At 36.1% G+C, this 17328-nt stretch overlaps 1 protein-coding gene across 4 annotated transcripts in view; it reads right to left on the bottom strand.

The window, feature by feature from the left end:
- The window catches only part of LOC150085398 (uncharacterized), a 650000-nt gene that overhangs the window by 259063 nt on the left and 373609 nt on the right, over nucleotides 1-17328 (bottom strand). For all 4 annotated transcript variants that reach the window (XR_016546970.1, XM_090374027.1, XM_090374026.1 and 1 more), the window contains exon 14: nucleotides 6778-6877. Coding sequence is in view for 3 of the 4 variants with exons in the window: in XM_090374027.1 (XP_090230153.1) it covers nucleotides 6778-6877 (100 nt within the window). In the remaining variant the exon portion in view is untranslated. The remainder of the gene's footprint in view (nucleotides 1-6777; nucleotides 6878-17328) is intronic.

Below are 17328 nucleotides of genomic sequence, written 5' to 3' on the forward strand. Positions count from 1 at the left end.
AATCAGCTTCAACTTCTCAAAAATCTGCTACCAATTCCATAAATGCCGATCTTCAGGTAATTCTCCAGTGGGGCAAAGACAACTTAGTTGATTTCAATCCTTCTAAAACTCAGTCTTGTCTTATATCTCGCAAAAAGGATTCTTTTAATCCTATGCTTATCTTTAGTGACACTCCGATTTCTAGGCAAAATGATATATCTCTTTTGGGGATTACCCTGACTTCTAATCTCTCTTGGCACAAGCACATTACAAATATTGCTTCCTCTGCATCTAAAAAACTTGGTTTTCTCTTTCGCTCTCGGCGTTACTTTTCTTCCAAACAGCTGCTCACTCTGTATAAATCGCAAATTCGCCCTGCCATGGAATATTGTTCCCACATCTGGGGTGGTGCCCCCAAAACCTCTCTCAGACTTCTTGATTCCATTCAGAAGAGGGCAGTTAGGTTAATTAATGATTCATCTCTAACAGAGTCTCTCCACTCGCTTTCTCATAGACGCACTGTTTCTGCTGCATGCCTCTTCTACAGATACTTCCATGGGCACTGTTCTTCTGAATTGGCTTCTATAATTCCTGCTCTCTCTTTCAGAACAGTCCGAACACGTGCCGCCACCAGCCAACATCCATTTACTGTCCAACTTCAAACCCGCAGAACCAACTTTTCATCTTCCTCATTTATTCATTCAACTGCCGTTTTCTGGAACAACCTTCCTTCATACGTATTTCCTGAAAATTACAATCTACAGAAGTTCAAGTCCAATGTCAACAAATATCTTCTTGATGCGAAAAAATTTATTTGTTACACAGAGCTAGAATTTATTCATTATAGTTTTATGTATTCTAGCTCTGTGTAACAAATAAATTTTTTCGCATTATGAATCCAGAGCACGTAGGCGTTTTTAATAAATATCTTCTTTCGTCTTCTTAACCTCAAACCCAAGCACGGTACTAAGTACTATAGGTTCTAATACCACTCGTGTTTGGGGTTCACATAAAAAAAAAAAAAAACCATCTGACTGAGGATAAACTGTCAACATGAACAGATGCACTTGGTCAGCAACGATGTTTAGGTACGATGTGGCATTCAGACGTGAATCTATGGATATCAGATTTTGCATTTTAGAGAAATAGAAAAAAGGCTGCAAATGGTATCCCAAAAGTCCGTGTGCAGCCTTAAGGCCACAGGTTCCCCACCCCTGTCCTAGGCCATATCATGAAAAAGTCCCACACCATAATCTCACCTCCTCTGAACTTCACTGTTGACAATTTTGTAAGCATCCAATAATGACATGCATTAATGGGTTAAATTTGTCAGCCATAATATTAATACACTTGTGCTAATCTAATTATTTTTTATTACTCTATCACATCACTTTTTCTGTTAAATTTGCTCATTTAATTCATGAAATTTATCAATTAATTTGCTCAACCATTTACTACGGTCTTTTTTTTTTTTTTGCTGTCTGTTCTAAACTGTGATTCATGATTGTAATTCATTTGTCGATACTTTTTACTGTGCCTAAAAAATTATTTTAAGATTTTGATTGAGATAATCCAACTTTGTTAGAAATAAACCAACTGTGTTAATAGTAAAATTTCAGATGAATATCAGGAAAGTATTGTGTGTGTATGTATACAGCACACTGTCACTTTAATCAACCTCAGTTTAACAGACTTTGGAAATAGCAGACAGTAAGTATCCATCGAACCGGACTTAATTTGGACATACTGAATGGTGCTAGCTTTTGATTATGTTCCATTTAGCGTATTTTGTTAATAATTGGCATTTTGTGTACATAATTAATCTGTTTATATTTTATTAATTTTATTATACTGGACTTTGCACACTGTTTTGGCTCACAACACACACACCCTGCTACTTTGGCTTTTTTTTTGCTCATATTACGTATACAGCGGTTTGTGTCTAACAGTCCCAGGGGACCCCCATCTCCACAATATTATGTATACAGTGAAACCTGTATACATAATATTGTGGGTCAGAAGAAACACCACTGGGTCAGAAGAAAGTATATCCCCAGGGGCTCACATCTGGTGAGTATGGGCTTGGCAAACCAAGGTCCTGAGTTGGATATCATCATTCTTCTCTTTCTTGGTGATTCCCTTCTACTTCTGACTCTCTCTCAGGGTAACACAGATTTTTTTTTTTTTTTTTTGGCCAGTGCAGCATAAGCCTCAGGCTTCCTTGCACCATATGGCTAATAATAATAATAAAAAAATAATAATAATAATGCACTCTGGAAGTGCGTTATGTCAACAGTGGATCCATTGATAGCATTATGTCTATCAATGGACCCAACATGTGCCAAGAAAACATTCCCCACACCATAACACTGCCCCCACCACCTTGCACAATAGTTGTCAGACATGACGGGGTGCTTCTGTATCCAGGTGAGCAGGAGCAGCAGTGCGTAGCACACGCTTCTTGATTAGACCAGGGTTCGAGCCCGTGAACACCAAATACGGAGGATGCGGAAAGGTCAGGGAATGACCACCGCATATCCCCGGAGCAATATGGCCTTAGTTGCTAATGCTCCTAAAAACCAAATAACAAATAACAAAACGGGTCCATGGATTCATGTTGTTTTCGCCAAATTCTGAGCCTTCCATCAACATGATACACCAGGAACTTCGACTCGTTAGACCAAACAACTGTTTTCCAATCCTCGATAGTCCAGTGCTGGTGTTTCTGTGCCCACAGGAGGCGTGCTCTCTTATTCTTCATCGATAACAAAGGTACGCGATGTGGCTGTCGGCTGTTGTAGCCCATTCGTGACAAAGTGCGACTAGTGGTCCGTTGCAATATTTTGTTCTGCGCACTGAGGTTGTATTCTGACGTAATGTGCAACATTGTGGCTCGTCTGTTTGCTTGCACAATTCTAGCAATCATCCTCTGACCTCTCTCATCAACAAGCGATTTTCTTCTAGAGGAGTGCCACTGAGAGGATGTTTTCTGTTTCTTGCACCATTCTTGATACACCCTTGAAATTGTGGTGCTTGAAAAGTTCAAGTGAACTGCCGTTTCAGAGATCCTTGTCCAGCACGTCTTGCCCCTACTACCATGCCATGTTCAAAGTCCATTAGATCACTCCTCTTCCCCATTCTTGCTATGATTTGTACACTTAATGATACTAGAAAGGTTGTTCTGCTGTATTTATATCCACAACTGTGGTCATGTGAGTTGCAGCATTGTGGGACAAACCATTTGTGTACAGCAAGGGTGTACCTAATAAAGTGGCAGCACAGTGTACATATATATATATATATATATATAGTTATATTTTTGTGTACATAGGAAATTGTATAGTGGTTTAGCTAACAAGAGGCAAACTTAGGTAAGTAATTAGGATAGAAATAGACATTCCTGCCCTCATATTACACTAATTTTAGTTGTAGGAAAGTGAACAGCATATGACTGGAGTCATAAACTGTTCAATCAGCATCACAACTATTAGGTTGGAGGAAAATCCTGGAAACAGCACCTGAAGGATAGCAGCAGATGGTGTAGGTCATGTAATTGTGTGGAGAATTTTGTGGAAATAACAGCTTTATCCATATTACCTTCAAAGATTGTAATCTTTTTATCCACATCATATTTAAAGATTGTAATTTTTGAATGTAATATGGATAAAGCTGTTACAAGGCTTTAGTGGAGGATTTCCTGCCACAAAAAGGGTTTTGTACATGGTTTTATATAACAGTGTGTTCATGATTATTGCTTGGCACCCTTTTTATCTCATATTTTTTATCACATTTCAAAAATTCTTACTGTTGGTGGTGCTTCCTTTCAAAATTAAAATATTCTTGTCAGTTAATTTATATTTCAGTTGACACAGACACTCTTTTATGTTTGTGGTTTGAAATAAAATTATCAGATGCACTTTCCTCATTAAAGGCACTGTCTGTGGGTACTTTACATCATATTCATACATTTTTAATTTATTTTTACAGCTTTGCTTGCTTGCTTTGTTGATCAGCAATGTGTTTAATTGTTGGTTGTTGTAGTACAGTGTAGTGTAGGAGATACGGGTGCTCATCTCAGATGTTTCTGGGTTGAGGGGGTTATCAAAAGACTACATTCTTCACTTGCCAACTGAGTGCTCTGTAGTTCCCCTGAAGAAATGCAATGTTGGTGGTTGACTTACTTCTCCATTTTCTCGGGTATATATTTTTTCCATTCTTTCTTTATATAAGCCATGCACAATCCCTGTTGCCACTCCATTAGGTTATTTCTTTTCTAAATTCATTTCAGTTCTTGAGAGCTTTAGTTCCAGGAAAACCAATGAGATAACTCATTGGTTTTCCTGGAGTTTCTCAATTGTGAAAATTCTCTTCTGGTCAGTTATGTAATTTATTTAGGATAAATTTATGTCTGAAAAGAGATCTACTGTCTCACTCACATTTTGCAGTTTTTCTTTTTTTTCAATTCACTTCATTCACTTTATTTTGCAGTTTTTCTTCTTTTTCAAATCACTTCATTCACTTTATATAGGCAGGACTTATTTATCTCCTTAAAATTTCATAAAATTTTTCAGGTTTCCACTTCCCCTCCCAGTTGGTTGGTATGCAAGAATACTATATGTATTTACTTTTTTTAATACAAGCCAAATTTACTTTTTTTTAATAATAAGAGCCAAATATTCTTATTTTGCATCACTTGCTTTAGTGCACTCATACATGCTAACCGTGTTTATTATTATAAATTTTTAATTATTACACATGTCAAGTTTCAGATGACGTATTTGAATCATAACTCCATACATGCACTACAAATATCAAGAGTTTGCAAAAGGTCCATTTATTGTCTTATTGCCTTACCAAATATTGTATCAATTTTGCTTTTTGGTTGTTATTATTACTTTTTTTATATTCAGTATTTTTGTGTAAATATGTTTAATTAACAGATATCATTGTAACAAAAGTATCAGTTTAGTGCAATACCAATTCATACGGAAAAAATATAATAATTATAACAAAATTTATTAAAAGACAATCCTTAAACAATAAATATACACTTTTTTTAACTTTGGTCTTTAGCACCTGGAAATGTTGCAATGATTTACTAATTGAGCAGTTAATTGCATGTTTGAGATTAATGGTCTTTGATCTGTCTAAATTCCTAAAGTCTTACTTGAGTAATTTTGGAAGTGATGGGGTTATTTATATAGAGTTACAAGTGTTTACACAGAGTTATATAGTTCTCTATATAAAGTTATCAGGCACATAAACATTTTTAATTTATAAAAATATAAAATTGCATTAATGAATAAGTTTTGTTATATTTATTTTGAAATATGTAATGAAATTTCATTATAATGAATGTGTGTTGTTTGCCCATGTGAATTCATTATATTGACCATTCACTGTAAAATGTTTGCACTGTAGATAATATTTTGTATTTTATTTTTTTTATGGACATTAAATATACATATTCAAATTCGTAAAAAGGCTTATTAATTTTCATGTTTTAATTTTCATCCCCCCGAATACTTAACAATGACTGTTTTTCCTGTTTTCCTTAATGTATTATTATCTGTGTTTATTCATATATACCTATAGTCAGCACTTGCATGAGGTTTCAGTTTGGTGCAAGCAAGATGGAATTTTGAAACTTCACTTAGTATGAACAATATCAAAGGTAAAAAAAAAAAAAAAAACCCAAAAAAACCAACTACATATTATCAACCTACTTGAGCAGTCTCTGCTTACTGGGCTATAGAAGTGCAAGTTGGAAACCTCTGAATGGTTATTTTTAATATCTACTTAATGAAAAAAATTAATATTAACTAGCTAAGCCAAATTAGCTTTTCTCAAAGATCTTTGACATTTAGTAATCTTAATGGTAGTGCGCCTCCGTAGCCAGGTGGGAAGGAGCAGCAGTGCGTAGCACACGCTTCTCGATTAGACCGGGGTTCGAGCCCGTCACCACCAAATACGGAGGATGCGGAAAGGTCAGGGAATGACCACCACATATTCCCGGAGCAATATGGCCTTAGTTGCTAATGCTCCTAAAAATCAAATAACAACAACATCTTAATGGTAAATAATAAGTCACTCACCCAAAAAAATCATTGGTGTAAAATACATATAATGGGAACAATCTGTCAAACTAGTTAATTAGGTAGTTACAATTTTATTGTCCCACTGTTCACCGCTATAACATTAAATCACATCAGATATAAAATTATAATAGGCTTAATGTTCTATTTAGATATCTAACTGACTAATACCAGGTTTATAAAATTAAAACATCCAAAACATTACATACTAACAGCCATAATCCGGAAGCTAGTTATTTGAGAAATTGAAATGGCTAGAACATACAAAACTTGCATCAGTGGCTTAGGATAATGGCTAGAACATACAAAACTTGCATGAGTGGCTTAGGATAATGGCCAGAGATTACAAAATTGAATTATCTTTGATAAGTGCTTATACCTTAAACATTTAATTTCAGTTATTTACCAAACAAGACAAACCAATTCAACTATTTCTAAACAGCAAACAAAATAATTAAGTTTGCCTATTGGGAGCAGGATATATAATGCATTTAAGTAATATTCAAAATAACTGTAAATATGAAAAGTCTAAATTAAATTTAAATTATTACTTTAATTCTTGATTATTATTTTAATTAAAATTTTAATTGTATTATTATAATGAATTTTTTCTATTCCATGTGTTACAGAATAATTTGCAAAAGTCTATTTATACTTCAAGAAGTAACAAAAAATTTAGAAATTTTCCAACTGTTGTTCTTACCCAGTGCTGATCGCTCAAAAATGTGAAATGTTTCAGTTGCAACAAACTTTCCATGAAGCAATCCATAGCTTAAAATTTGTTGATGTAGTTTGATGACATGCTAAAACATAAGGAAGGAGCAACTAGTTAACTATAGAATTTGATAGCACTATGAAATTTTCAGTGCAGTATTTTGACTAAATATCTAACACAATAGCTAACATTCCAGTTAATAAATTATATCACTTTATGAAATCAATAATATGAATATCACATCAACATGCACAATGGAAAATTAGGGCACAAATCAGACAAATATGAGTTACTTACTAGAAACTTTGGTGTTTTCTTTACATAACAATGTGAGATTAGACAGAGAAATGCAATCCTTTAACCTAAAAAAAATATAGGGCCTCCTATATCCAACTAATACAGATTCAACTTACATTTCCAATCTTCAGACAATTTTGATTTATCAAACTATATTTTGACATTGAGCTTCTTGAAAGGGTCCAAGATGGACAACTCATTTTTGTTGAAAATAGCAAAGGGGTATCAATTGAGCAGAGACTACAAAGGTGTAGGTTAGAGAGCTCTGAAACTAGGCATCTCAGAGGAAGGAGGAATCAGATTGAAATTTATAAGACACTGAAGAATGATGGTGCAAACTGAACAATGGCGAATTTTCAAGCTGAAATGGATACAAAAAACCAGGGTGTATAAATATAAACTGGGGGGAAATTAATAGACAGACCTCAGAAATAAACTAATAGGTTGAGTGAAAGACAATATATAGAAATAAACAATTAAAATTAGAAATTAATTAAAACACTAACTCCATATTTAAAAGCAGCAACATTTTTTTTATTGGCTCTGTAATGTTGAGAAACCCTACATTTGAAACAATGTACTCATTAATTAAATAAATTATTATTCAGTTAAGAATTAATATTACAGTACATGAACAGTAATTTATTTAATTAATGAGGACATCATACTGAAATCTCAGTTTTTATTTTTATTTTTTAGGTGATAATAGAATCCCAATGTGGATTTCGAAATGTGTGTAAATAAACAATTAGTTTAGTATATTGAATGTTCTGGATATAGGGGTCCAACATTAAAGAGCAAATAAACAAACAGTTGCTTTTAAAACACAGAGTTAGCATTTTAATTAATCTAATTTTAACTGGAATAAACTGCTTTCCTGGGTGGTTAAGGCTGACATTCTGGTAAAGTTAAGGGGTCACTGGATGGGCAGAGCAATATAGGTTGCACAGATTTTTTTTTTTTTTTTTTTTTTTTGGCTAATGCAGCAAAAGCCTAGCTTCCTTACAATCCTTTTGACCTTTAAACTTTTTATTTAGCATATTAAATTCAACCACTTGGATAATCAGTCAGAATATGGCAGATCTGTCAAAAAAATCCTATACAGGTCTTCAAAAATGACACAGCTCATTAAATCTGAATAAAGTATAATTCAGTATAGTTCCTATTGTCAATAACAGTTTATTATTGTTGGGGAAGATGGCTAATACTGTCAAGTGCTCCTTTTGCAATGAGAACTTGTTCAATGTTGTTCACAGCTATAGTGAATTCATTTAGGATGAAAAACATGGTCAGTTTTCTTCCCAAGGGAAACAAATCACAGTCCTGGGGAACTAAACTCTGAACTGCAGGCAGAGTAGGGTAAAACCACCCAGTTGTATTCTTGCAGCAATTCAATCACCATACAGAACTTGTGAGAGAAAGCACTGCCATGCAGAATCAATGTACCTTGTTTTAATAGGCTTGGTGGCTTCTTTTGTGATGCATGTTCAAAAATTTCCTTAGAAATGAAACAAATTTCTCTATTGACTGTCTGACCTTGTGGAATCTGATGAACACAAGGAATCATTTATCTTGGTTTCCATCAAACTTCTTTGGGTATAGGTGATGAAGAATGGCATCATTCAGAAGATTACCATTTTTATTCTGGTTCAAATTACTATAACTATACTTCATCAAATGCAATTATTTGTTTAAAAAGGAAATTTATTTGAGTGAAAAGGAAATGCTAAAGGAAATTAAGTAAAAAATTTTTTTTAACTATTTATATGCAACTATTAATAGCTGCCATGTGCTATATATACAGAGTGTGACTAGTACAGACTCTGTATAGCACATGAATAATACATATATAGCACATAAATAATACATTTTAATGTTAATTAATGTGGAAAATGTGAGTGAAATCATCAAGGCATATCATTCAGGTTATTAGCTACACTTTATGTAGAGCATTTTATCATAGCTATTCCACCACATCAGTTAGTTACCACTCATTTTACAACCTACATTATACAGGATTCTTTATTCTGTTCTTCTCTTTATTGATTTACGAGGACTTCATCTTATGGGATGGACAGTTATGCTCACAGTATATTTGAATATTACTACCTGATAATGTAACTCTTGGCTTTTATAAAGCCTTTTGCTTTCTATTTCTAATTTTTATACCCCACAGTCTATTAGAGTTTTTGGAGGAAGTAGGTATGTTATTTCTTATTCCTACCAGTTATTTTGCATAATTTTAATGCATGATTATAACTCCCCCTCATTCCCTTCCTCTCCCCCATCCTTCCCATTCTCCCACTTTTTTTGTATAGAATAAGGTAGGCTCTGATTTAAGTTACTTGTATAGTTGTCTATCTGTTAAGCTAGCTATTATTCTGCTCAGTAAGCTGCTAAACTGTTGCAAACAGATTATAATTATTTACTCTTATACCTGGCTGGTCATAGGGTCAATCTTTAGGTCTAGCTAAACAGGTAGATGACAATAAATACTGAAACAGATGGCTACTATTAACAATATTAGAAATACTGATACTTATTGTTTAGATATATTGAATGGTGCTAGCCCTTGAGTACCATCCAATGTATTCTATAATTAGCCTTCTGTGTATATAATTTATTGATTTTATTTTATTTTTTCTTATGTAGGGCTCGGCACACTTTTTTGGTTGGTTCATGGTGCATCCAGTGCACACACCACAAATTACAGAAGCCAATTCAGAAGAATGGTACCCATGGAGGTATCTATAGAAAAGACATGCAGCAGAAACAGAATGTCTAGGAGACAGAGAGTGGAGAGACTCTGTTAAAAATGAGTCATTAATTAACCTAACTGCCCTCTTCTGAATGGAATCTAGATGCATGAGAGAGGTTTTGAGGGAACTGCCCCAAATGTGGAAACAGTGCCCCATGGAAGGCTGGATTTGTGATTTGTACAGAGTGAACAGCTCTTTAGAAGAAAAGTAATGCCAAGAGCAAAAGAGAAAACACAGCTTTTTAGATGCAGAGGAAGCTATATGTGTAATGTGCTTATGCCAAGAGAGATTAGAAGTCAGGGTAATCCCTAACAGAGATATATGCTCTTGCCTAGAAATTGGGGTTTCATCAAAGACAAGCAGAAGAATCCTTTCACAATGAGATATAAGAAAGGAAGAATCCTTTCCATGAGATATAAGTTTAAATCCTTCTAAAACTCAGTTTAGAAGGATTGAAATCAACTTAAGTTACCTTTGCCCACTGGAGAATTACCTGGAGATCGGCATTTAAGGAATTGGTAGTGGATAATTGAGAAGTTGAAGCTGTTCGTGCAGGGCAAGATTTCTCAAACTGGAAGATGGAATGCAATGTGCTCTCATTGGCAAAACTATTGTTAAATTTCTGGTCAATGGAAGAAGGACATTAATATACAAGAGGAAAAGAGTGGAAGAAATAACTGTACCTTGGGGGGGGGGGGCATTAGTGGATAAGTGGACTTATCCACTTATTCACTGCAGTGAGCGGTCAGAAAGAAAACTGAATACCAAATTACAAAAATCAGTTGGCAAACCATAAGACAGAAGCTTATTTAGAAGACTTTTTGCCAAACACGATCAGAAATCTTTGAAATATCAAGAGCATCTGCTTGAATTTCACCAAACTTTTCTATTGAATTTGTCCATAGATGGATAACAGCCAGAATATCACCAGTAGATGGAATCCATATGGCAATCATTGATCAGATGGTAGGTTTCTAGATAGTTTAAGAGTTGGCAGCTAATTGATTTCTCCATTACTTTACAAGAATAGAAGTAATTGCAATGGGACGATAATTGGATGGGAGGGATTTGTCGCTCTTTTTAAGAACTGGCTGGATATGAGCAAATTTCCAAGCAGAAGGAAAAACACCTTTGGAATAAGAAAGTGAAAAAAGGTGACACAGAACAGGAGTAATTTCAGGAGCACAGGTTTTGAGAACAAGTGGAGAAATACCATCAGGACCTGGAGCTTTCTTAGCATCAAGATTTCTCAAAATCCTTTGGACATCCTTTTGACGGAAGACCACAGGAGGCACTGAATGGAGTGTAATGGGGATAGTGGGAGGTAGTTTACCAAAATCATTACTACACAAGTTAGAAGAAAAATAGGATGCTAGCAGGTCAGCTTTATCTTTGGCTGAAGTGGCAATAGAACCATTTGGTTTTGACAGAAGTGGGAACAGAGATGGGCAAAAGTTGTAGCCAATAGCTTTGGCAAGAGACCAGAATGCTCGGCTACCATTTGGACTGGAAGCAAGTTTTCTGCTCTTAGCTTGTTCAAAATCTAGTTTGGACTAATTAATAACTGCTTTACAATTGTTGTGAGCTTTGATGTAGACAGAAAATGAACCTGGAGATTTGAAAACAAGATAATTATGATATGCAACATTCTTCTCTTGAACAGCCTTAGCACATTTATTAGAAATCCAAGGTTTATCTACAGGATGAGATTTATGGTGGAGTGTGGAATGAAGGATTCCATTCCTAAAAAAATAATTTCACTGATATGATATGAGCAAATGTTGACATCAGAAGTTTTGAAACAGCAATCCAACTGAGGAAAAGAAGAAATCTCAGAGATCATCCCATTTTGCATTCTTGTAATGCCAAGCAACACAAGGTTGGGAATGGCTACATGAGAAAGACTCCATTAGAGAAGAGACCATCACTTAAGTTGTGATCTGAGGTGCCCAGAGGACCACTCACCTCGATTGTGTACTTTGAAGGGTTGTTTGTGAGAAAAAGATCAAGAGCATTGGCTGTGTGGTTAGGATTGTATGGTATTCTGGTAGATAAATGAACAATCTGTGCGAGGCCATTAGTAATTGCAAAAGCCCTAGCGTCTCGACCAGATGGGTCCATGTGACTAGAAAACAGAAGCCAGCTGGAGTGGTGAACATTAAAATCACCAAGGAAAATTACTTTACTGTTGGGAAAGTTGGTCTGGAGAAAGTGAAATTTCAAAGAGAGGAAGTAAAAGAGTTCCAAGTAATTAGTGGAGTTAGGAGAATAATAGAGGCAACAGATGAATTTGACAGAATGTGGTAGAGAGAGATTTTAAGACTGAGAAGATTGGAAAGAGGAGATTCCAAATGACTAAGTCTCTGACTGGGAATATCAGAACTGACATATGCATAAATACCACCTTTGAAGTGAAAGGAATCGTTCATGCGGACAACTGAGATAAACAGTGGTTGAATCAACCGATAACTGGGATTCTGTGAGAAAAATTACATGGGGTTTGGCAGACTGTAAGTGGACATCACTGAGATTAGGACTGAAACCATGTATTAGCATTAGTAGAGGCATATCATGCAAGAAAGCAAGCTTATACAGCATCAGCCGAAAAAAAAAAAAAAAAAAACCCTTCCCATGTCACTGATCCATTTGTTCCAAATGTTTGGTTCTGCCTTGAATTTATTTAAGCTATCAACTTCCACAACAACACATGGAAGTTTGTCTCAGCAATCAACTACCCGCTGGCTAAAGGCAAATTTCCACACATCTATTCTACAACTGTCTTTCCTTAGTTTGAATCTGTGCCCCCTCAGGTTTATAATCTGAGCAAGAGGAAGAATTCCACCAGCATTGAGCCTGCTCAATACATTCAAGGATGTATACAACCCAATAAGATTGCCTCGTGGGTACCTAGTCTCCAGATGCTGCAATTTACAGAACTTAAGCCTTTCTTCTTTTCACCAGTATTGTTGCCCTTCTCTGTACTAGTTCTAGCAATTCTACATCCTTCCTAAAATGAGGCTTCTATACCTGTATGCAGTATTCAAGGTATGGCCTGACCATTGCCTTATACAAGGGGATAATCACCTTCTTATGCCTGCTTGCAAAATTCCTGTATATCATTGACAAGACCCCATGACCTACTCTGGCAACCTGTCTGCACTGCTCAGAAAATTTCATATCTGACTGGACAATTACTCACAAGTCTCTTTTATTCTCCACTACCCTGAGGGTAACACCACCCAGTTTGTACATTTCTCTGGGGTTACTGCTACCCACATGCAGTACTTTGCACTTGTTAATGTTAAACTTCAGTTGCCACTTCTCAGCCCATCTGCCCAACATTTGCAGATCCTGTTGCAGCAACATACTGTCATTACTGTTATTAACAACACTGCCAACCTTTGTATCATCGGCAAACTTTTACATTAAGCTTGATATACCTTTATCAATATCATTGATAAATATACAAAAACAACAATGGGCCCAACACCGAAGCCTGAGAGACACCACTAATAACATTAGTCCACATAGAGCAGCATCTATTGATTACCACTCTGTCTTCTCTGACTCAACCATCCTTTTATCCATTGTAGCAACTTGCCCATAATGCCATATTGCTCCAATTTGTACAGTAGTCTTCCATGTGCAACAGTATAAAAAGCTTTCCTGAAATCCAAGGATATGAAATCAAAATAATTTTTTGCATCCAGTTCCTTTGTGACCACGTCATAGTATCCAATCAAGTTGGTCAGACAAGACTTCCCCTTAACAAACCCATACTGTGTCTGAATTATTACTGCAGTCTTGTCTAGATGATCTTGCAATGCTTCTTTAAAGTGACTCTATTATTTTCCCCAGAACAGAAGTCAAACTGAGTCTAAAGAGGTTTGTAATTACTCATGTCACTCTTTGTCCCCCTTTGTGAATTGGAAATACATTTGCACATTTCCAGTCCGTGAGGACTTCCCCTGAGTCCAAGATTGCTCTCATAATTATGGCCATGGGGTTGCTTCCTTTGCCACCTCCTTTAATAAAATTGGATAGATCCCACTACCCCATGTGCCTTTCTTATGTTTAACTTCAACAATTTCTCCTCCACTTTGCTTTCAGTTATTACAAAATCATTTAATGCCCTGTTTGAGTTTGATAATCATTTGGCCCTCCTCCTTGAATAACTCCTCATATGTGAATGTAGATGCAAAAGACTCATTTAATTTGGCAGCTAACTGAGAATGATCATCTACAGTCAAACCATCGATATCAAGTGGACCAATCTGATTCATCCCCTTCCTTTTAGAGTTTGTATAAGTAAAGAAGTCTTTGCTGTTTTTCTTTGCATCCTTCTTTGCAAAGAAAAACAGAATCAAACAAAAAAAGAAAAGGATGCAAAGAAAAACCTTTGTGACTTGATTACAGACTATCTTGTATCTACCATAAGCTTCAGTGTCGCCTGACAATTTATGTGCATTTTTCTTCTCTGCCACAAGTCTCATTAGTTCATCTGACATCCATTTGGGACTAAACCTAGAACAGTATTTCTTAGTTGGAACAAAACAGCTAGTAGCTTCCAAATTTACTTCCTTGAATGCTTACCATTCAGAATTTGCTGTTGGTAACATCATCAGTTGGTCACTGTATAGAAATAAAAAAATCTCTGAGACCACTGTAGTCACTAAAACATTTGCTTCGCGAAAGAAAAACCCTTCCCCTTATCCCTGATGGTAGTTACATCTTTAAGTAAATTCCACATCAGTACATTGTGATCACTGCCACCTAGTAGTTCCTTTATTTGTAAATTCTTAATGAATGAATAATCACTGCTGATAATAAGATCAAGAGTGTTACTCCCTCTTGTTGCCTCTCTAACATGCTGCTCTAGAAAACAATCATCCAATAAATCCACAAAAAGCCTTGCTAGTGTGCGAGTGACCAACCCACAAATTCCAGTCTATATCTGGGAAGTTAAAAATCCCCCCCTCATAAGACACTGATTTACTGGCCCACTCTTTCTCTGTATAATTGTACTCATCAGAGTCATTAGACCTATAACAAACTCCTACCCTCATTTTTGCTTTCTTAGTGCTGATATCCCACCAAATTTATCTGTATATTTGTGATATTTGTGAAACGAATGAGGAAATGTTTGGGAGGTTTACATCTTTGCAGAGATAAGTTTGATCTATTAGTTTGACAATTCATGGTGTATTCAGGAGGAGAAAAGTGGGGTGGGGGACATGCTGCACAAAGTAATGAAATTATTGGATGTGGAGTACACATGGTAAGAATATACTCAGCTCCTTGACATAACGTGGCCTCGACAATGCTCTGCATACACACTACTTGGACACCCTCCAGTCGCTATCTGGCAGAGAAGAGGCAATGAGATTATACACTGCTGATCTGGCAGCCTCCTAAAGAGTTACCAATAGGTTCAGTCTGGTGGACTATCTGGTGGCTGGCCTATGAATACCATTTTAGAGCTGCACCCTCGAAATATAAGGAAGACTGGATCTTGTCATGATGTCCATCATAACCTCAAAAGACATCAATCATACTGCATGATGGAAGAGATGGCAGAGGTTTGCTGGAGCTTTGCTATGGATTAAACACTTCAAGCCTTCAATAAGCAAAGTGGTGGTATTGCACTGGTCGATGAGAGTTATCTATCACCTAGTATTGTCTGGTAACACAGAAGGGCAGCATTCCTCTGTGTGGTGTGAGCACCACACCTCGACCCCTGCATATGTTGGTTTGCACATGGGTGGTCATCTACAGTGTGCTAGGTGTCTATTTCAGGACTTGCACATGGGGGTTATACTCAGGGTTACTAACGGTCCCACCATTGCGAAGGTGCAATCAGCGGATTTGGGTGTCACAGATTGACTGGCCTTTGCCGAAATTAGGTCCACTTGACTTAAGTATCACTCAAATATCAGTTCCATCAGCATTTTAGACTCCTAAGTAGCAAGCACAGTTTGGCATATTTGAATGGCTGTGACAGCCTCAGGGACTGAATACTGTATAATTTAAGTAAATTATGTTTGCATATGTTCCTCAATTCAATAAGTTCCTCAATTTAAAATGTTTGCATATATTGAAACATGTTAGGGAAAAAAATGAAAATATAGAAATGTGCGGATGGGGTATCCAAATTTCAGAAAACAATTTTTTTCCTAAAATGCATGTATTAGTATTAGTATTAGTAACGGCCGCATGGTGCAAGAAAGCCTATGGCTTATGCTGCACCAGCCAAAAAAAAAAAAAAAAAAAATCCGAACAAAACAATGATAAAAACAAAAAAAATATAAATAAATAAAATAAATAACTAAATAATAATAATTAATAAATTAAAAAAAAAAAATAAAATAAAATATAAATAAAAAGGAAATTAAACCTATCATCCTATGCGCTTCCCTTACCCGAAAGTACTATCCAGATGACCTTTGAATTTCCCCAAATTATCAGCCTCCGCTACCCATGAAGGCAACTTATTCCAGTAATTTATAACTCGCTGGCTAAAATAAAACTTCCTGCAGTCCAATCTAAACATTTCCCCCCGTAACTTGAATTCATGTCCCCTAGTTCTAGCATCATTTATAATCTTGAAAATTTTGTCCTCATTCATTTTACTGATGCCTCTCAGAGCCTTAAACACCTCAATCAAATCTCCTCTAAGGTGTCTAGTTTCCAAACTCTGCAACCCACATATTCGAAGTCTTTCTTCAAAAGGACGCCCTTTTGCCGATCTCACCAGGCGAGTTACCCTTCTTTGCACCCTTTCAAGAAGCTCGATGTCTTTCTTTAGGTGCGGTCTCCATACTTGAACACAGTATTCCAAGTGTGGTCTAACATAAGCCTTATATAATGGGATTATCACGTCCCTATCTCTACTTGCAAAAGTTCGATAGATCATCGATAGGACACCATGGGCCTTCCTTGCAACCTGTTTACAATGCTCAGAGAATTTCATGTCTGACCGTATCGTAACATCCAAGTCCCTTTCCTCCAGTACTGGGTTTAGTTGAACTCCACCAAGTGAATAAGTTTTTTTGGGATTACTGTTTCCCAGGTGTAATACCTTACACTTTGTTGGATTAAAGCACAGCTGCCATTTTTCTGACCATTCCTGAAGTCTATCTAGGTCTCTCTGAAGAAGCTCAGCTTGACAGTGATCATTAACTACTCTACCAATTTTAACATCATCTGCAAATTTAGACATCACGCCCTCTATCCCTTCATCAATGTCGTTTATGAAAATTAAAAACAACAGTGGTCCTAATACTGATCCTTGGGGAACCCCACTTCTTACATCAACCCTGGGTGCGAGGTTAGCCTGTGCGGCCATTGCTCCTTAAAGCTCTTCAAACAGAGAAGTTTTTCCTGATTTATTATCTGCTTTATTAGTTTAAATTGTCATATTAACTTATTTTCTAGAGTAGCTTTATATTCCTAGTTACGATACTTAGTTTAAAGTTTAACTTAG

The sequence above is a fragment of the Mastigoproctus giganteus genome, chromosome 5 (genome assembly GCF_048544385.1).
Source record: "Mastigoproctus giganteus isolate SK-2022 chromosome 5, ASM4854438v1, whole genome shotgun sequence".
NCBI lineage: Eukaryota > Metazoa > Arthropoda > Arachnida > Uropygi > Thelyphonidae > Mastigoproctus > Mastigoproctus giganteus.